Source organism: Urocitellus parryii, chromosome 8 (genome assembly GCF_045843805.1).
Source record: "Urocitellus parryii isolate mUroPar1 chromosome 8, mUroPar1.hap1, whole genome shotgun sequence".
NCBI classification, from domain to species: domain Eukaryota; kingdom Metazoa; phylum Chordata; class Mammalia; order Rodentia; family Sciuridae; genus Urocitellus; species Urocitellus parryii.
In genome coordinates this window covers 56395207-56412567 of record NC_135538.1, presented here as the reverse complement: position 1 = coordinate 56412567, position 17361 = coordinate 56395207, and the positions used below count along the sequence as shown (strand labels likewise).

Here is a 17361-nt window from a genome sequence, read left to right as displayed (position 1 = left end):
GAGGCTGCTGTCCTCTGGCCGGAAGGTCCTCCTTTGTCCTGCTCTGACGCACAGTAATGATTAGAACCCAGGCTGGGGCCCACACTGGCCTGGATCCGAATCTTTAAATGGCACTGGGAAAGCTAGTTGGGCTCACAGCTTGGTTTCCTGGGGAGAGTAACCCGTGCTCCTCACAGTTTGCTGAAACTGAATGGATTATCAGCACACATAGCTCAGAACCTGGCACACAGGGAATGTTCCATGCAAATAGGTACCATTATTCCAGATAACCACAGTATTCTTCAAGTGACAGAAGTAAATGGAATGTGATGGTTCTGAAGAGAAGGATTTACTGAGAGTAAACTTTTAAAATCTAATCTAGAAAAAGTCTTTATAATTTAAAAAATAAGTAATAATGTCACTGGGCATGGTGTTGCATGCCTGTAATCCCAGTGGCTCAGGAGACTGAGGCACTAGGCAACTCAGTGAGACCCTGTCTCTAAATTAAGTATATATATATAAAAAAAAAAGGGCGCCGGGGGTGGGGGGTGGGGGTGGGGCAGCCTGGGGATGTGGCTCAGTGGCCTAGTGCCCTGGAGTTCAATCCCAGTACCTGCCCCACAAAAGCATTAATGTTATCATTAGTATTTTTCTCTTTTATATCAAATTTCATATTTTACTTCTTATTTTCATGCAGTCTTTTGGTGTTCTAATTCTTTTTTTTCCTGCATCTGCATCCCCATTCAGGAAGCCGTGACATTTTCTACCAGCTCCCTGACTTCTCACAGTAATCCTCTTCCCCTATTGGCCTGGCTTTTAACATTCAGATGACATGCTAAGCTTAGAACAGCTCATTTGCTTACAACTTCTTGAAGGTATATCTCCTGTTTCCCACTCTACTCCCAAAGGATGCCCACCCCACGGGACATGAACTACAGGGTCAATATCATCTCCACTACCTAAAAACAGGAGCTCACCCCCCTGTATTATCCAGTGATGACAAATACTGAATTTTCTTTTATGGTTACATGCTACCATTTAGTGTAGATGAATTTGTGCAGGAGAGAGTTAATTTTCTTTATTGACATGAAAGGATTAAAATAAAGCCATGGAAAGTACCAATCACTATGAAGTGATCAAATGTGCAGCAAAAAAGGAAAAATCAGAGAGACAGGTGAGTGAAAGTCTGGATGCAGTACAGGGTGTACTTATAGAAACCAGGCAGCAGCAGCAACCCCCTTCCTTCCCAAGTCACTTCATTAATGCTGTGATGGGAGCAGAGACCACTTCAGGCCTGTTGAAGAAGTGTGTCGAGTTAACAGCAAGAAGGACCTCAGATTTATTCAGTTCTCTTCACCTAACAATTGCCTCTTACGGATTCTATTCAAAACCTGAGTCATAATTTCAAATCGATTCAACACAGGGACAAATGGCCAGCTTCTATTTTGCTGCTGATTATCCTATAAAGTAGGATATAAAGTAATTGAATAAAGTAACTGCAAAAAAAAAAAATGAAAGAAACAAAGAGAAAAGGAAAACTACAAGAAAGAAAATAGAGAGGGAGTTTAGAGATGTCCTGCCTCTGAGCCTGGGGCTGCAGATAGAGTCACAGCACCTCTGACAATCCCCAGAATCCGGCACTGACAAGTTCCATGCTACTGTCCATAGGGCAGGGGCCCTGGAAGGACAGGGACCATGGCTGCTGTCATCTCCGGTGCCCAACAGGAGGGCATCCAAACACGTCTGCTCCCTAACAACATAAAACACAGTTCCAGATTAAGACTAATCTTGCCTATAGTTGTCTATAATTAAAGACAACAAAAGGAACCAATTTTAAATTTTAAAAGAATCAGTAGTATCTTCTACTTTTCTAATACAAATACTTAGAAACTTATGCCTAATTTGAATATATTCATATACTTATAAATATATTCATATTTAAAGTATAAGTTCACTTAAATTTTCATGTAAACTTTTAAATGTTCATATACTTGGGAGATAAGAGATAGCTCTGAGGCCTGATATTTAAATGTAAGGTAGAAAATATGTGGAAATTAATTCTAAATTTAGTTTAAGTATATGAAGCAACTTTACATATTCAAAATAGGATTATTTATAGCAACCTCAGGAAACAAAGTATGTGTGGTTTTTTTTTCCCAAAATAAATGATTTAATTTAGAAAAGTAGAGAAAAATATAACTAAAAAAATCAAGACAGATATCATTTTCTTGCAAGGTTGGGGATGATTACTTTCCACTCATCTGCAGGCATCAATCATATTAAGAATCAGAAGAGTCAAGATTCAGTCGACTTTTTTTTTTCCTGAATAATAATAATAATAATTGCCTGGTATCCTTAGTTATATCTTGATACTTCTTCACTTTCGATTTTAAACAAACAACAGAAAAGTAAAAAGCAGAAAATCTTCTCATACAAAACATAGGACCGAAACATGGTCTGCAACACACCATTCTCTCAGAGTTTAGAAAGGACAGAAAAAAAAAATGCTCACAAGTAAATTAATTAACAGGTATAAAGGAGGATGGCTCATAAAGCAGCCATCTGGACACAAGGATCACTAAGGGACAAGCTGGTGCACACCTACCACTAGGCACTGGGGTCTCCACAGAGAACAAGACAGATTTGGTCCCTGGGCCCATGAGGTGCACAGATCTACACACCAAATGATTTTGAGCACAGTGGGGGAGAGGAAAGGGCAACACATAGAGAAAAGTGTCTACCAAAACCACAAGGGCACCTGGGAACCTCAGAGGCAGACACCTTGCATCCCAAAGCAGAATGAGGCCACTGCAAACAAGCTTCTATGTTAGCCAGTGGAGAAGAAGGGAATGTTCTTTGTAGAGCACCTGCTGTCAACCGTTTCGAAGAGTTAAAAACATACATAAACCTCTAAGCCCAGATAATAAGCTTAATATCACTTCTAGGGAGCGGTGCACATACGGTGGGTCACGGGAAGCACCTGTTCAGACTAGGCAAGGAAAAGGAGCAACTGCAGCTACTAACTATGCAACCAATGTCTTCAGATTATCCTGAGGTAAAGCACTGCAAACAGCAGAAGTAAAGTTCTCCCAAGAGAGGCAAAGGACAACAGGAAACCTGCCCTCTTCATAAGGCAGCTAGTAGGATGGACAGCATGGGAGAGAACAGCAATTCAAACTTATATGACAAAATGATTCTAGTTTTATGAGATCCCAAGATTTGATGGATCCCTATAATAATGGAGCTTTGCTCTCTCTGTGCTTTTTCTATGACATTAAATTGCTCCTAGACACTTATTTTGTGCTTCTCATTTCAAAAGGCATCTGGGTAGAAGGTTTTCTTGAGACACAAAGGTACAAACATGTTAGGAAAGAGCCACCTATGCAGTTTTGTGGTGTATTAATAAAGAATTAATCTAGATGAAAAATGCTGATAATTTTCCCTGCCTTTAAGGGAAAAAAGATTAAAGTCAGAGCAGAAAGACTCTAGGATTATCAAAAATGGTGCAGATTCAGTAATAAAAAGCAGAGGTTTCATGACATGGGGTTTAATTTTCATTCATCAGCTGCTCTTAACTAACTCATCCGACATTTGTGTTCATGAATTTAAGTTCAAGGCTAATTACCCTTTGCCTTCATTTAAAAAGGATAATAAAAATGGGGAGCAAGTAAGGAAATAGCAAGAGGGAGGTGGACACTCTCACAGCAGGGCACGTAACCCCTGAGCTGTCAATTTTCAACCTGTACCGTGAGACATCCTCCCACATGGTCTCCACTGGAGGAGCACGTATTTGTTTCTCCCTGATTAAAGGACTCTTCTAATTATGAATCTGGTTTTGCAAGTTAATACCAAAGCCTGTATTTAGAGCAGTTTTGTCTTTCTTTTTTAAGAGCAGTTTTGATAACTGAAATTAAAAAAAAATAAAGGATGCCCTCAATTTCCTTTTCTTTGTAATCTAAAACAAAAGTATGATGCTTCCAAATATTCCCCTTTCAGATAAGGGGAAAAAAAAACAAGGAATAAAGAAGAAATACTTGAGAACCTGCTATGGGCCAGGAAGTCTGCTGAGCCCTTCTCTATGCATTTCCAGCATTTTTCACAATTCTCTGTGAGGCAGACACTATTCTCCTATTTGCACACATGGGCATCTTAAGAGAGGGGGAAAACAAACTTCCAGGGTCACCAGTTATTGAGTGATGGAACAGATTTAAATTCAAATATAACCTAAAGCTTAGTAGTAATTACTGTCCCAAGATACCCAACTATAATTGACAGGAACTATTTGAATAATTTTAATGATCACTGTATATCTACAATGTCTTCTTTTAGACCCCCTTTTAGAGATTAATTATTGAAGAGATTAAGTAAATTTAAACACATACAGTACAGTTAGTACTCTATATCTGCAGGTTCTGCATCCTCTGACTCAACCAGCCAGATTGAAAATATTTGGAAAAAAAAAACTGCAACTGTACCGAACACGTACAGACATTTTTCTTGTCGTTATTTCCTAAACAGTATAGCATAGCAACTAATGTAACAGCACTGTATTAGCTATTATAAGTAATCTGGAGATGATGTGAAAGATACAGAAGAATATGTGTAGGGCTTATGCAAATACAATACCATTTAATATAAGGGATTTGAGCATCTGCCAAGGGTCCTGGAAGCAACCCCCATGGATGCCAAGGGACAATTGTACTTGTTTCTTTAAACAGTCATAATAATCACATTACCAACCCATAATGAACCAGTGATCAATTAACAAACAAGATCTCTCTTAATCTTGTCCTGTGCAATTGATTTCTGAACCCAAGGGCAAAACTGACCCCCACTGGGTCAATCCTTACAACTGTCCAGAGTTTCCAGAATCCCAGGACTGCCATTCAAAAGAATAACTCCTCTGAGGTTTGTTATCCACAAATTCAATGCTAGTAAAGCAGTAATTTAAGAGAGATGACAAGCCCCACACTGTACCTGGAACCTGGCAGCTATTACTGGAGAAGGCTCTTGATTAACCCATTAGTGTCCAGCAGACCAGCTTCAAATCCACCTCTCCCGTTATCCACTCCCAATTCTGCTTTCTTATCCTCAGGACATGACCTACTTTCCCAAATGCCTCAGTGAACTTATAACACTGTCAGTTTAGTGACCTTCGGAAAAAGTGAAACCAGGATAATATCATCAGATGTGTTGGCTCTTACTTTCCAGGTGGTTTTCCATGAGCTCACTGGGATGGTCTTTTGGCTATCAAAATGGCTAGGCTGATGTCTCCAGTTAATCAAACAGTAACCTAAGTGTTGCTGTGAAGACATTCTGTAGATGTGATTAAAATCCACAATCGGTTGATTTTAAGCAAGGGAGATTATCCCTCTGGACCTGCCAATCAGTGAAAAAGCCTCAAGGACAGATCTGAGGCTTCCCTAGAGAAGAGGAAATTCCACCTCTGGACAATAGTACCAGACTATCCGTCCTTCTGAAGGCTGGCCCGAGCCTTCAGATCTCAGAATTGTCTAACTGTTCTCCACAATCACATAAGCAATTCCTTATAATAAATCTCTTAATATACACCAACTACTGGTTCTGCTTCTCTGATACATTCACTCATAAAGCACCTCAGAATAACTTTAGTAAAAAATGTGTCTGTCCTTTGTGACTCCAAGAGATAGAGTCCCAAGAAAATTTGTGTTTACACACAGTTACAGCAGATGGATTTATTCCATATCATGACACAATAATCTTAAAGTTTCTCTGGAAGACTTAAGAAAAAAAAGAGAACAATTTGGAAAACAATATACTAACATTTATCGGTGGTAGCCCTGTGTCAGTCTCTTCATTTAAGCTGCACAAAAGCCTCCCTAGGAAGCAGAGAAGTCAACTGTCAGTAATTCAAGAAAGACCATGTTGGAAGACAGGCTAGGATCTGGCTTACTCTGTAAATAGGCTCTGACAATCTGAATGCATCTAAGCTGTGATATTATGATATACATCATATATTTAAAATCTATAGATATATTATATGTAAAATATGTATATATGAATGTGTGTGTGTGTGTGCATGTGTGAGAGAGAGAGAAAAAGAAAGATTGATATTGTCCATGGTTTCTGGCTCATAACTCCCATAGCCCTTGTAATATCTAAATGATTAGAACAGTAAGGTTAAATTATTGGGCCTTTTGTCCCTGGTTTCTGAAGCAGCATCAGAGTGATAAAGGTCAAAATCTTTCGTTATAATGTTGGGGCATTTAGGTCTCAGAAAACAGTCTGTGTATGTCTGTCTCTGTCTCTGTCTCTCTCTCTCTGACCTTCTCCTGCCCTCCTTTCCCCTGTTCCTTTTTCTCTCCAAGGCAGGTCACAGGGATGAGATTTTCTCTTCACCAAGGTGGATCATAATAAAAACTAAAAATACATTCTTATCTTCCCCTACTTTCCTGCCTTTGTGCTAGCCACAAAGAAATTCTCTGACAGTTAACCACAGGCGCCCTGTTTCAGTCCTGCTCAAACCCTCAAGGAAGGAATGCTGCACAGAGAGGCCAAGAAGAATCTGAACAGACAGGCCTCGCTGTGTTTCCCCACTGGTATCATTACATCACACCCCTTTTACCCAATCACATTTGTGCATGGTTGTCCATGCGTCAACCATGCTTATGCAAGGCCCCAAAGGGCTTCCAAACAGCTGAACAGGTGGAGGCTTGCAGAAAGGTGAACAAAAACAGGCCAGGAGTTTAACAAAGTCCAACTCCATGTCCCAGAAGTTCCTGCACTGGGACCCTTTCAGATCTCACTCTCTATATTTCTTCACCTGGCTGCTTGTCTCCTTTAAAATATCCTTTAAAATAAACTAGCAAAGTTAAGTATAGTATTTTTCTCCATTCCGTGAGCTACTCTTGCAAATTAACTGAACACAATGAGTGGGAAGAGGGAACCCCAATTGATAGCCAGTAAGTCAGAAATCCAGAGTCTGGACTTGTGACTAGATCTTAAGTGGGGGCAATCTCATGGGACTGATTGCAGGATCTGATGCTATCTCTGGGAAGATGGGGTCACAACTGAATTGAATTGAAGGACGTCCAGCTGGTAAACCATTGCAGACAGACTGCTTGCTTGTTGGTGGGGAGAAATGCCCCCCTACATTTTGAGGTCACAGAATTGATCTTTTTTTTGTGAGCACACAGTAAGAGACACAGTTTGTTTTTTCTTTTTGCGTCTTCTCATAGCCACTGAGGGTTTCTCAGATGCTTCTCCTTTGTGTTCTCATATTCCTTCATGGCTACACTGTCTAGAATCTTGTTTTTGAGGGCCTAGTGCACCTCCTCACCATGTTCCTTTTGGAATCCCAATCTCTATGTATTGCATTCTCTTCTCTAATTCCTAACACTGATAAAATGAGAGCGGGGTGAAAAAAGGGACAGATAAGGACATTGGGAAGGAAACAAAAAAAGTTTCCTCGAGTTTAGGCAGTATTCACCTGTTTCATTCAATGTATACTGCTATCTCTTTTTAAAGTGCATGAAGCACGCGTGTGGAGACGTCTGTGGCGTTGGCGGCGGTGGCGGTTCCTGGGGCCTGAGGAGGTGGTGTGGCTGTGGGTTTTGCCCAGGGAGTGTGTTCGGGGCTGTTTCTTGGCCGGCTTCACAGGGACGCCACTGATCAGCGCCGGATGTGACCTTTTCCTTAGACGATTCAAGTTCTTAAAAAGTTTCAGTGTACATTTGAGGATTGAAATGAACATTTGCCAGTGTTGATAAGATGGCTACCAAGACACAGAGACTCTTAGGGTACCACATCTTACAGGCATGTGATTAGTCTGTGAATTACCTCTGCACTAACTCCAGGACAGGCTCTGAGTTGCATAAAGGAATTAGCCCCTTTCTAGGTCACCATGATGGTATATAATGTGAGGGGGATTATGTAGAGGAGAATCTAATCTGGAGAATGGGGCAAGATGAGGCATGAAGGTCAAGATGAAGAGGAACTTCTTAAGGAGAAGGCAAAGACCGGGCCCAGTAAGAGGTAAAAGCCAACCGAGCCTTCATAGGCAGTGGCCACAGGATTGAAACGGGGTTTGGGAGAGACAGTCAGGACCCACCCGTTGCATTGGTCACGCGGCAAAGGGAACGAACGGTCACCATTTGCATTGGATACCACCATGACAGAGAACTGACGTCACGGGCGGAGGAGATGACTTCATTGAAACCAGCGGAGACAGGTGTGTAATCCCCTAGCCATCCCTCTCCACACAGCGGGGAAAACTTAAGGGCCCCTCCCAGCTCTACCGTGAGCACAATAGCCAGACCGAGGGAATCAGCAGTGGCGTGGGACTCGAGGTGCAGAACTCCGGGCTACCACTCCCACCAGTGCTGACAACTGAGGTCTCTGGCACCAGCTACCGGGGGCGTGGCTACCGGAGGGCAAGCAAATTCGCTGGGGGTTCTCAGCCCCAAGCTCTACAAACTTAGGGTCTAAGGGAGGCAGACAGGGAGAGTGTGCCCAGGCGTTCATGAAAACAGGGCTCCCAGGAGCAGCAGACCTGGTGCGTAGCCAGTATTGTGGTGAGCATCACAGGTGAGCGGGGCCTGGCTTGAGGAAACACAAGAGAAGGCCCTAGACACTCAGGATTGGAGACCCGCCCAGTTTGGGAGGAAGAGCTGCTGCACAGTGATTGGTTCCCACCTATTGAGAGAAGCTGGGCTCAGTAGGCACAGCTCCACCTACTGGAAGAGAAGTTAATGGAACTCTATGACTGCATTTATTATTATTATTATTATTATTTTGTAATTTGGGTTTTTTTCTTTCATTTTCATTTTTTTGTTGTTCTTTAACTTTTATAATGTTTTTAATTTTTAAATTTTATTATTATTATTTTTAAAATTTTAATTTTCATTTTTTTATTATCATTATTTTTTTAAAAAAAATTTTTTCTTTCTTTATTTTCTATTTTTTTCTCTTCTGTCTTTTCATTTCTTTTCAATTTTCTTATTCCCCATTCCTTGAATTCTACCTGCCTACTCTCATTCTCTTTAGTGACTTCTTCCCTTGCCTTCTAATATCTTTCCTCCCAAGCATCAAATAAATTTATAAGAGTAAACAGTAACTCAGCAGTCAAACAGAACAAGAAGTAACATGAGCAGCATAAAAAAGCAAGGAAGAAAAGGAGTACAAACAATGAAGGACAGCCTAAATATTCAGGAGGACCTAGAGGCATCAGAAAAATGGTCAAATAAAGAACTCAAGGAATACCTTAGACAGATGGAATGGAACCTTAAAGAGGATATGAGACAGCAAATCCAAACAGTGAAAGAACACATTGAAAATGAATTACATAAACAGATAAAAGAAGAAGTTAAGCATCTTTATCAGGAGATAGAGATTATAAAAAAAAATCAAACAGTAATTCTAGAAATGAAGGAAACGATAAACCAAATTAAAAACTCAATTGAGAGTATCACTAACAGAGTGGAGCAAGTAGAAGCCAGAATGTCAGATAATGAAGATGAAATACATCATCTTGAAAAGAGACTAGCCAACTCCAAAAGGCTGGTAAAAAATCACGAGAAAAACATCCAAGAGATATGGGATAACATAAAAAAACAAACTTACGAGTCATCGGGATAGAGAAAGGTACAGAGATTCAAACCAAGGGAATGAGTAACCTGCTGAATGAAATAATTACAGAAAACTTTCCAGAAATAAAAAAGGAAATGGATATACAAATTGTAGATGCATACAGGACACCGAGCACACAAAATCACAGTAGACCAACACCAAGACACATTGTTATGAAGATAGCCAATATACAGAACAAAGAGAAAATATTAAAAGCTACAAGAGAAAGGAGGCAGATTACATTCAGGGGTAAACCAATAAGGTTAACAACGGATTTTTCATCATAGATGCTGAAAGCGAGAAGATCCTGGAACAACGTATTTCAAACACTGAAAGACAATGGATGCCAACCAAGAATTCTGTATCCAGCAAAATTAAGCTTCAGGTACAACAACGAAATAAAAATCTTTCATGATAAACAAAAGCTAAAAGAATTTGCAGCCAGAAAACCAGCATTGCAAAGCGTCTTGAGCAAAACACTACACAAGGAAGAAATGAAAAACAACAACCAAAACCATCAGTGGGAAGTGCCTCGGTAATGACAGAGGGCGGCGGAGGGGGGGAGTTAATCATGGAGAAACAAACTAAATTAAAAAAAAAAAAGATAAATAATCAAACATGGCTGGCAGTACAAACCATATATCAATAGTAACTCTAAACGTTAATGGCTTAAACTCTCCAATAAAGCGACATAGGCTGGTAACATGGATTAAAAAAACAAATCCAACAATATGTTGCATCCAGGAGACACATCTGATTGGAAAAGACATACACAGGCTGAAGGTGAAAGGTTGGGAAAAAATATACCACGCACACAGACCTCGTAAGCAAGCAGGGGTGGCCATCCTCATATCAAATAAAATCGACTTCAAGACTAAGTTAATCAAAAGGGATAAGGAAGGACATTTTATACTGTTAAAAGGAACCATTCACCAACAAGACATAACAATTATCAATATTTATGCACCAAATAATGGTGCTGCGACGTTCATAAAACAAATTCTCCTCAAGTTCAAGAATCAAATAGACCACAACACAATAATTATGGGTGACTTCAACACACCTCTCTCACCATTGGACAGATCCTCCAGACAAAAGCTGAATAAAGAAACTATAGAACTCAATATCACAATCAATAACCTAGACTTAACTGACATATATAGAATATAACAACCATCATCAAGTGGATATACTTTTTTCTCAGCAGCACATGGATCCTTCTCAAAAATAGACCATATATTATGCCATAGGGCAACCCTCAGTAAATATAAAGGAGTGGAGATAATACCATGTTTTTTATCTGATCATAATGGAATGAAACTGGAAATCAATGATAAAAGGAGGAAGGAAAAATCCTACATCACATGGAAAATGAACAATATGGTACTGAATGATCAATGGGTTACAGAAGACATAAAGGAGGAAATCACAAAATTCTTAGAGTTAAATGAAAATACAGACACAACATATCGGAATCTATGGGACACAATGAAAGCAGTTTTAAGAGGGAAATTCATTGCCTGGAGGTCATTACTCCAAAAAAGAAAAAAACCAACAAATAAATGAGCTCACACTTCATCTCAAAGCCCTAGAAAAGGAAGAGCAAAACAACAGCAAATGAAGCAGAAGGCAAGAAATAATTAAAATCAGAGCGGAAATCAACGAAATTGAAACAAAAGAAACTATTGAAAAAATTAACAAAACTAAAAGTTGGTTCTTCGAAAAAATAAATAAGATTGACAGACCCTTAGCCATGCTAACGAAGAGAAGAGAGAGAACTCAAATTACTAACATATGGGATGAAAAAGGCAATATCACAACAGATGCTACAGAAATACAGAAGACAATTAGAAATTATGTTGAAAACCTATATTCCAATAAAATAGAAGATAGTGAAGACATCGATAAATTTCTTTCTTTCTTTTTTTTTTTTTTAAGAGAGAGAGAGAGAGAGAGAGAGAGAGAGAATTTTTTTTAATATTTATTTTTTAGTTCTCGGTGGACACAACATCTTTGTTTGTATGTGGTGCTGAGGATCGAACCCGGGCCACACGCATGCCAGGCGAGCGCGCTACCGCTGAGCCACATCCCCAGCCCCGATAAATTTCTTAAGTCATATGATTTGCCCAGACTGAGTCAGGAGGATACACACAATTTAAACAGACCGATATCAATGGATGAAATAGAAGAAGCAATCAAAAGACTACCAACCAAGAAAAGGCCAGGACCGGATGGGTATACAGCGGAGTTTTACAAAACCTTTAAAGAAGAATTAATACCAATACTTTTCAAGTTATTTCAGGAAATAGAAAAAGAGGGAGAACTTCCAAATTCATTCTATGAGGCCAATCACCCAGACAAAGACATCTCAAAGAAAGAAAACTACAGACCAATATCTCTAATGAACATAGATGCAAAAATCCTCAATAAAATTCTGGCGAATTGGATACAAAGGCACATCAAAAAAATTGTGCACCATAATCAAGTAGGATTCATCCCTGGGATGCAAGGATGGTTCAATATACGGAAATCAATAAATGTTATTCACATCAATAGACTTAAAGATAAGAGCCATATGATCATCTCAATAGACGCAGAAAAAGCATTCGACAAAGTACAGCATCCCTTTATGTTCAAAACATTAGAAAAACTAAAGATAACAGGAACTTACCTCGACATTGTAAAAGCTATCTATGCTAAGCCTCAGGCTAGCATCATTCTGAATGGAGAAAAATTGAAGGCATTCCCTCTAAAATCTGGAACAAGACAAGGATGCCCTCTCTCACCACTTCTATTCAATATAGTTCTTGAAACACTGTCCAGAGCAATTAGACGAAAGAAATTAAAGGCATAAAAATAGGAAAAGAAGAACTTAAATTATCACTATTTGCCAATGACATGATTCTATACCTAGAAGACCCAAAAGGGTCTACAAAAAAACTACTAGAACTAATAAATGAATTCAGCAAAGTGGCAGGATATAAAATCAACACGCATAAATCAAAGGCATTTCTGTATATCAGCGACAAAACTTCTGAAACGGAAATGAGGAAAAACACTCCATTCACAATATCCTCAAAGAAAATAAGATACTTGGGAATCAACCTAACAAAAGAGGTGAAAGATTTATACAATGAAAAATACAGAATCCTAAAGAGAGAGAGAGAAGAAGATCTTAGAGGATGGAAAAATGTACCCTGTTCATGGATAGGCAGAACTAAAATCATCAAAATGGCGATATTATCCTATAGGTAATATCTACAGGTTTAATGCGATGCCAATCAAAATCCCAACGGCATTTCTTGAAGAAATAGAGAAAGCAATCATGAAATTCATATGGAAAAATAAAAGACCCAGAATAGCAAAAGCAATTCTAAGCAGGAAGTGTGAATCAGGCGGTATGTCGATACCAGATTTCAAACTATATTACAGAGCAATAGTAACAAAAACAGCATGGTACTGGTACCAAAACAGGCAGGTGGACCAATGGTACAGAATAGAGGACACAGAGACTAATCCACAAAGCTACAACTATCTTATATTTGATAAAGGAGCTAAAAGCATGCAATGGAGGAAGGATAGCATCTTCAACAAATGGTGTTGGGAAAACTGGAAATCCATATGCAACAAAATGAAACTGTATCCCCTCCTCTTGCCATGCACAAAAGTTAACTCAAAGTGGATCAAGGAGCTAGATATCAAATCAGAGACTCTGCGTCTGATAGAAGAAAAAGTTGGCTCTGATCTACATATTTGTGGGGTCGGGCTCCAAATTCCTTAATAGGACACTCATAGCACAAGAGTTAATAACAAGAATCAACAAATGGGACTTACTTAAACTGAAAAGTTTTTTCTCAGCAAGAGAAACAATAAGAGAGGTAAATAGGAAGCCTACATCATGGGAACAAATTTTTACTCCTCACACTTAAGATAGAGCCCTAATATCCAGAGTATACAAAGAACTCAAAAAATTAGACAATAAGACAACAAATAACCCAATCAACAAATGGGCCAAGGACCTGAACAGACACTTCTCAGAGGAGGACATACAATCAATCAACAAGTACATGAAAAAATGCTCACCATCTCTAGCAGTCAGAGAAAGGCAAATCAAAACCACCCTAAGATACCATCTCACTCCAGTAAGATTGGCAGCCATTATGAAGTCAAACAACAACAAGTGCTGGTGAGGATGTGGGGAAAAGGGTACTCTTGTACATTGCTGGTGGGACTGCAAACTGGTGCGGCCAATTTGGAAAGCAGTATGGAGATTCCTGGGAAAGCTGGGAATGGAACCACCATTTGACCCAGCTATTGCCCTTCTCGGACTATTCCCTGAACACCTTAAAAGAGTGTACTACAGGGATACTGCCACATTGATGTTCATAGCAGCACAATTCACAATTGCTAGACTGTGGAACCAACCCAGATGCCCTTCAATAGATGAATGGATAAAAAAAAATGTGGCATTTATACACCATGGAGTATTACGCAGCACTAAAAAATGATAAAATCATGGAATTTGCAGGCAAATGGATGGCACTAGAGCAGATTATGCTTGGTGAAGCTAGTCAATCCCTAAAAAACAAATACCAAATGTCTTCTTTGATATAATTAGAGCAACTAAGAACAGAGCAGGGAGGAAGAGCAGGAAGAAAAGATTAACATTAAACAGAGACATGAGGTAGGAGGGAAAGGGAGAGAAAAGGGAAATTGCATGGTAATGGAGGGAGACCCTCATTGTTATACAAAATTACATATAAGAGGTTGTGAGGGGAATGGGAAAATAAACAAGGAGAGAAATGAATTACAGTAGATGGGGTAGAGAGAGAAGATGGGAAGGGAGGGGAGGGAGGATAGTAGAGGATAGGAAAGGTAGCAGAATACAACAGTTACTAATAGGGCATTATGTAAAAATGTGGATGTGTAACCGACGTGATTCTGCAATCTGTATTTGGGGTAAAAATGGGAGTTCATAACCCACTTGAATCTAATGTATGAAATATGATATGTCAAGAGCTTCGTAATGTTTTGAACAACCAATAAAAAAAAGAAAAAAAAATAAAGTGCATGAAGCAATAATAGTTTAATATACAAGTACATGCATGGAATTTTGTCCCTATTTGAAGCAAGTTAAGCAATTCGTATTTTTTAATTTGTTAACTTGCATCCTTTAATAACATAAGCCTACTTAATAATTTAAAGACATAATGCAGTTATAAATAGAAAATGAAAACAGCGTGCTCTTGAGGAAGAACACTATAATTGGAATTTTTAATAAACTGGAGAAAGGTTAGGTCCTTTCTACCATCTCAGAATCACATAGGAACTGTGTGCGGAACAGTAACACTACTTCATTCACATTCAATCCTAAGAGGTTTGCTCAGTTCTATGTAGACATAGTGGTGAGGAATGTCAGAGAATGTGAACACTGACATGGTTGTTATAGTTTTCTTGAGACCAAAATGGGTGTACCTATTTTTATTTTTTACTGAAGACAATAACACAGCTTTATCAAATGGAGATATATATTAAACACCAGAAAAAAAAGGTTGCTAACTTCATCCAGCTTTTTGTTTGCATGATGCTCTGTAGTATCTAAGAATGCCAGCATGTGGATCAGCTCAGAAGTTTAAAAATGACAGGATGCCCAATCAGAAGTAAATATTTTCATATAATCATGTAATGCAGGTTTAGATACTAAAGAGGTTAAATAAATTATTACAGAAATGCACTCAATATTGTACATTTTGAAAATCTGCATCAAGCATCTCTACAATATATTTATTTTTCATTAACCAGAACATGGTATAATTAGTTCAGTGCCCTTATCCAGATGTCAGCCTGTCTGACAGAGATTCAGGGTCTATCTGAGGCATAGTAAATTATGCTATTGCAAAGCTTTCACACTTTGATGACAGTGCTGGTATGATAGATGTTGGAAGATAACATTAAAAATGAACCATCTTCAGAATGTGTAACTGGCTAGTTCTATGCTTCCATTCCAACACATAAGTCTTCAGGAAGTAAAATCAGGCTGTTATTGTGCATGTAGCTCCGTACTGAGGAGCTGTCTGTTAATCTGGCAAATCTTTCTTTTCTAATAACCCCTCACCTGTGACAGTTTGCACCATTACATCTAGATAGTTATAAGACTTTACAAACCAATGGGCAGCTTCTCCCTAACACTCTCCATCTGGATAATTTTACACTCGAGTGCACAAAACATGGTTAACCTCACTCTACAAAGAAAATGCTTCGTCCCATTTTTCTTCATTTTATAAGAAAGAATAAAATCATATGAACTGAGATGATATGGTAGAATGGAAGAAGATTTCTTGGAAAATCAATTAGAAAATCAAAATAATTGCTTTTTCATGGAGCTTCCTGGAATAATTATCTGTGTCTGAAAAATAACATACCAGTGATGCCATTGGATTCCTGCTGCAGGTCACAGTACCAGAGTCGGTTCACTGGATCACATCCCTCCCTTATTGATAACAAGACATAGCGCCCGTCATCAGATAACTACAAAGGAGACAAAAACAGTGCAGAGGCCTGATCAGAACAGACTTTTTGTGAGAAGATTGTTAAGTGTTAAATAAAAAACTAAGGTTAACTTCAAATGCAGTGTCTTTACCCCAAACTTAGGATCTGATTTAAAAAAAAAAAAAAATCTTAAGAAAAAAACAATACATCAATTTCAATTTATTTCACTCTTAAAGAAAACATACCGAGTTACTTAAGTAAAAAAATATCAATAGGTGCAACTGAATGTTATGAATCCCATGTGATTTTTTAATTTCAATCCTTTATCTATTCTTTAACTGAAAATATGTGCAATCTGTCTTTGGAACATTGGCATTCTTGACTTTTAAGTTTGTTTATAGGTTACATATTTTAAAAGTCATTGTCCTAAATGAGTAAGAATGAGAGAAGTGGGTGTAGATACAAGAAGTCCACTGGGCACATGAGCAAGTTTCCACTGAATAACTTGTTATGCACATCTTTAGTCACCTTTACCACAAGATCTGAGACGAAAGGTCTGTGCTTCTGAGGATTTCCCTTTTGAGTATGAAATCAGCAGAATCTTGGGTAGTGAAAAAATCTTGATTAAAAATCCATTGCAACAAACAATATGTTATTGAGTTGTCACAGTGTACAAAAGTGGTATCAAACTATAAAAAAAATCCTTTTGCAACTAATTTTTTTTCATTAAACTTTTACAGTTAGTCCATGTTGGTATATGTAATTCTAATTCATTCTTTCTAACCCCTGCACACTATTAAACCCTGATTCCTCTTCCAGCCATAATATATTTAGATTGTTTCCATTTTTGTACTATTACAAACAATTCTTCAGAAAAAATTTTAAGCTTTAATCTGTGACCTAAAGTGCATCCCAGGACATAGAAACAGAAGTAACATTGCTCAGAGTAGGATATACACATATTCAAATATTATTAGATGTTGCCAAATTATTCTCCAAAGTGGTTGTACCAATTTATGGTGTTACATGGCAGTAGTTTAAGACTATACACTACTATATACTATACTATACAGACTATATATACTATGTATAAGACTATTCCACACCCTTATTATGATGTTATTTTGTTAGACATTATTCAAGATGTTTCTGTGATGATGTTTTTAAGATGAGATTACATTTAAATGAGTGAACTTGGAGTAAAGCACCTTTTACTCCAAAGTGTGGGTGGGCCTCATTCAATCAAGTGAAGGACTTACAAGAACTAATCCTTCCCTGAGAAAGAGG

At 38.4% G+C, this 17361-nt stretch overlaps 1 protein-coding gene across 1 annotated transcript in view; it reads right to left on the bottom strand.

Moving 5' to 3' along the window:
* The window catches only part of Prep (prolyl endopeptidase), a 118238-nt gene that overhangs the window by 51257 nt on the left and 49620 nt on the right, over window positions 1-17361 (bottom strand). Inside the window, exon 7 of the mRNA XM_026389600.2 lies at window positions 16008-16113. Coding sequence (XP_026245385.2) covers window positions 16008-16113 — 106 coding nt within the window. The remainder of the gene's footprint in view (window positions 1-16007; window positions 16114-17361) is intronic.